General features: G+C 43.7%; 1 protein-coding gene across 1 annotated transcript; it reads left to right on the top strand.

The window, feature by feature from the left end:
- The first annotated feature begins 333 nt into the window (after positions 1–333).
- On the top strand, positions 334–1,424 carry LOC122049609 (protodermal factor 1-like). Its single transcript, XM_042610975.1, has 3 exons — positions 334–510; positions 578–836; positions 925–1,424. Exons 1-3 carry the CDS (start codon positions 369–371, stop codon positions 1,238–1,240), a joined length of 717 nt encoding a protein of 238 aa, XP_042466909.1. The 5' UTR covers positions 334–368; the 3' UTR covers positions 1,241–1,424.
- Positions 1,425–3,736: the final 2,312 nt, after the last annotated feature.

Consider the following 3,736-nt stretch of genomic DNA (forward strand, 5'->3'; position numbering starts at 1 on the left):
ATTAATGCACTCGCTGTGCATCTGAATCCTTAAAAACAAGTAATTTCTTAAATTTCCCATGTGATTTATATCAATGCCTCACCTAAATCCATGTCATGTACTGCTCCCAAATGTAATGTATCCTGCTCAGTTGGATTACTCAGGATGAGTCTGAAGCATCCAATGAGCAGTCAAGCCATGGCATCTAATGGAACGGATGAATGCAGGGCAGCTGAGGCAAAGAACTCATTTAATGTTATCGAGCTACTCACTACCGAACTGAATCCATGCTCATCAATGATCTTCGCTGGATCTCAACACTTGTTGTGGGTATTTATGTCCTTGCAACCACACCAGTCCTCTCCATCGCTGCAACAAATTGGTCAAGCATGGAATGCTGCAAGTGTCTCATGGTTTGCTCTCTGCTGCTCGTGTTGGCCTCTCTAAATGTGGCCATGAGTCGAAGTCTGCAGGAGCAGGAGCAGGAGCAGAAGAACTTCTATCCTCCCTCAACTGGGACCTCTCCATCTCGTAGGTTCACTTTGAGACCTCCAGGTTCTTGGCTTACTGTAAAACCTCGTATTTTCTTCCTTTGCAGACTCCAACGGCGGCGCGCCGGATTGTTCGACTCCCTCCGGCGGAGCCTCCCACGCCACCCCCACGCCGTATCACCATGGAAGCGGAAGCTACGGCACTCCCACACCGGATAAGGGAACACCAAGCACACCCGGGGGCGGCTACTATAACTCGCCTCCCGCCACAGGAGGCGGCGGCGAGCACTCTTCTCCAGCCTACCCCTCGCCTTCGACCCCTGCAGTCAACCCGCAGATCCCTCCCTTCTTCACTGGTACATGCAGGTAAGTTGAATATTGCTTACTGTATGTACGTTCTATGGACTGAAATCGAGGTTGCCGGCGTCGATGATTAGTTAATTACCGATTGCAGGTACTGGGGATCCCACCCTGAGATCATAGCCGCCATTTTGGGGTCGCTGGGCAACATCGGGGACATTTTCGGCCACGGCTGCTCCGCCTTCTTCGGCAGCAACCCCAGCCTCCCGGCGGCGCTGACGAACACGAGGCCGGACGGGTACGGCGAGCTCTTCCGCGAGGGCACCGCCGCCTTCCTCAACTCCATGGTCAACAGCAAGTTCCCCTACACGACGCCGCAGGTCAAGTCCGCCTTCGTCGGCTCCATCACCTCCGACGGCGCCGCCCAGGCGCAGGCCGACGTCTTCAAGCAAGCCAACGAGGCGAGATAAAAAAGGGCTCCAGTCAATCATAACCGCCCTTGTCCGTACGTCCGTACGTTTGGGACGTGGTGCATTCCATCGTTGGATTCGTGATCTAGATTGCATGCATGCATTCATTAATTACGTGATCAGGTGTTCTCTGATTAATTGTACTTCAAAATTGTGATTGGTGGTGTTTGTTAGTTATTTAGCAGATCAATGTTGTCGATTATTGGCGAGGTGGTGATGCTTCATGACTGGTGGACCTGACTTCAATTGATATTCCTCTTCTTGTTGTCATCAATTAATTGTGCCCTTACAAAAGTAATGGAAGGTAATTATGAACATTTAATGATACTTGATTATCAAAATCCTTTCTTCACCCACCTCCCCTCAAGCCATTAGCGACCCAAATTATCACTTATCTAATCATCTTACAATACGAACTAGGTATAGATTTCATGTTGTTCCACAGGATGTCCAATTAGCTAAAGAATGATAGACTTATTACAATAGAACAGGGGATCAATTCCTGACGGACGCATGCCATCGGAAAAAAAAACCCCCTCCTACCCCCTAATCAATTTAGCGATAGATTATAAGTTGACCTTGTGATTTACGTCCTTTCACATAATCTAAGAAAGAACTATGAGAGGTGTTTAAGGTGAGCATAACTACCTTTTCGATATAAAGGTAGAAATTTCATGTTCTCTATGAATGACTATAAATAATTGTGGAATAAATCGTATGGGACACCTAGAATCAGCGTATGACCTTTGCCGCCATGTATAGATTTCATGGTGTCTCCACGAGATGTTTAGTTGGCTAAAAGGTGATAGATTTGTAACAATAAGGTAGGGATTAATTTCCGATAGATGCGTGTACTCAGGGAAAAACTTCTACCACCCTCTAGTCACTTAGCGATCGACTATAAGCAAACTTTATGATCTGAGGACAGATTGTAAGAGGCGCCTGAGATGAGTGTTATAATATACCAAAAATATATATAATGATTAAAATGATTAAAATAATTAAAATTGGGCATAATTAAATTTATTTAGGAAAATAAATTTATATTGGTGAGAAATTAAAAGGAAAATTAGTTTATATGAATTTATAGAAATTATTGAAATTTTTCTAGATTTTAAATGAATCTTTTTATATTTTATGGGATAAAAAGATAAGAGATAAATTTGTTTAAAATATTCAATTAAAGTGAGAGTTGATTTATATAAAACCTAAGTCCATATAATTTAAACCTAAGTTTTTATTTTCCTTGCCCACCTCGTTTGATCTCTTCCCCTTGCTCTTGCGACGTTGTTCCACCACACAATGTCGTCATTCGCGAGCAGCTGGAGTCACGCCCCTTCCCTTCCCTGATGTCGATCATTATCCAGGACAAGTAGGAAGCATGACGTCTGTCCCTATGTCGTGCCTTCATTCCTCTACCAGGTATGCGACATGCGCCGAGTGTCGTAGCCTCTATCATCACTCAAAAGTCGAATTTCCTTCTCCTCCCTCAACGCCAATCGTTGACCTGTTTTGCCCCTGCGAATAGCATGTCGCCTCCTGTTTCTTGCTCCCTTTGCCAAGCAAACGCCGCTAGTTCCTCACTGCGGTGTTACCGTACTGCTGGAGAAGGAGAAGAAGAAGAAGGGTACCGCGAACGCCACTGGTCCACACCACTACCATCGCCACCGCCTGGTTGTTGTGAACCATCGCTCGAGAAGAAGTTGTGAGCCACTAGCGGATGAATTTGGGGTAACATTATTAAATAGTTTCTTAATTAGATAATTAATTATGGTATTAATTAATTGAATTTAATTAGAAGATTAATCAATGTATTAATAATTGTCACGTCCCGAGGGAGTCCCTGCCCGAAAAAATTTCGGCAGCATCTCCCCTGTACGGGTGACAATCTGAAACATTACTACAAAGACCTCAGGGTCACACAAACCTTGGCCAACACGGCCGGAACAATAACAATAAAAATAACTAACAATCCACGCAGTTTATAATAACTCAGCCTCTGGCTAACACAACCACGCAATTTATTTAAATAAAACCTACTCCACTAATACGACGGAAAACTTAAACCCACAACAAAAATCCAACATAGCGGAAAACAAAAGCAGTAGACCAAAACTCGATAAAAAGCCACGAGTATAGTTATACATCACAAATATATATAAAAATATAACAAGGAAACCACAAGTCCAAAGGTAGAAAACCGTCGCAACTCAGGGGTGGGGGACTAATGACTGGAACCTCCTGACAGCTTCAACCTGAAATGATAATAATCAACGGGGTGAGTCCAACATTCAACGGATACCAAGCTGACATGCATAGTAAGAAATAACCAATAGTAACAATCATGTGTACAGTCTCCTGAAATAATAATGGAAAAGGCAAAACTGAAGGAAATGGGAGAAGTTGTACTCACCAGGACCTCCTATCAGAAAAATAAGATTGTCAGATCGAAAATGTCATATCTCCTATATGCATGTCAATCATATGCATCCACCA

This window comes from Zingiber officinale, chromosome 2B (assembly GCF_018446385.1).
Source record: "Zingiber officinale cultivar Zhangliang chromosome 2B, Zo_v1.1, whole genome shotgun sequence".
Lineage (NCBI taxonomy): Eukaryota > Viridiplantae > Streptophyta > Magnoliopsida > Zingiberales > Zingiberaceae > Zingiber > Zingiber officinale.

Excerpts from the sequence above, each read along its gene's own strand:
- LOC122049609 (XM_042610975.1), top strand. The coding sequence starts at position 369 with ATGGAATGCTGCAAGTGTCTCATGGTTTGCTCTCTGCTGCTCGTGTTG. Across the intron at positions 511-577 it reads AACTGGGACCTCTCCATCTC|ACTCCAACGGCGGCGCGCCG; the intron begins GTAGGTTCACTT and ends CTTCCTTTGCAG. Across the intron at positions 837-924 it reads TTCTTCACTGGTACATGCAG|GTACTGGGGATCCCACCCTG; the intron begins GTAAGTTGAATA and ends TACCGATTGCAG.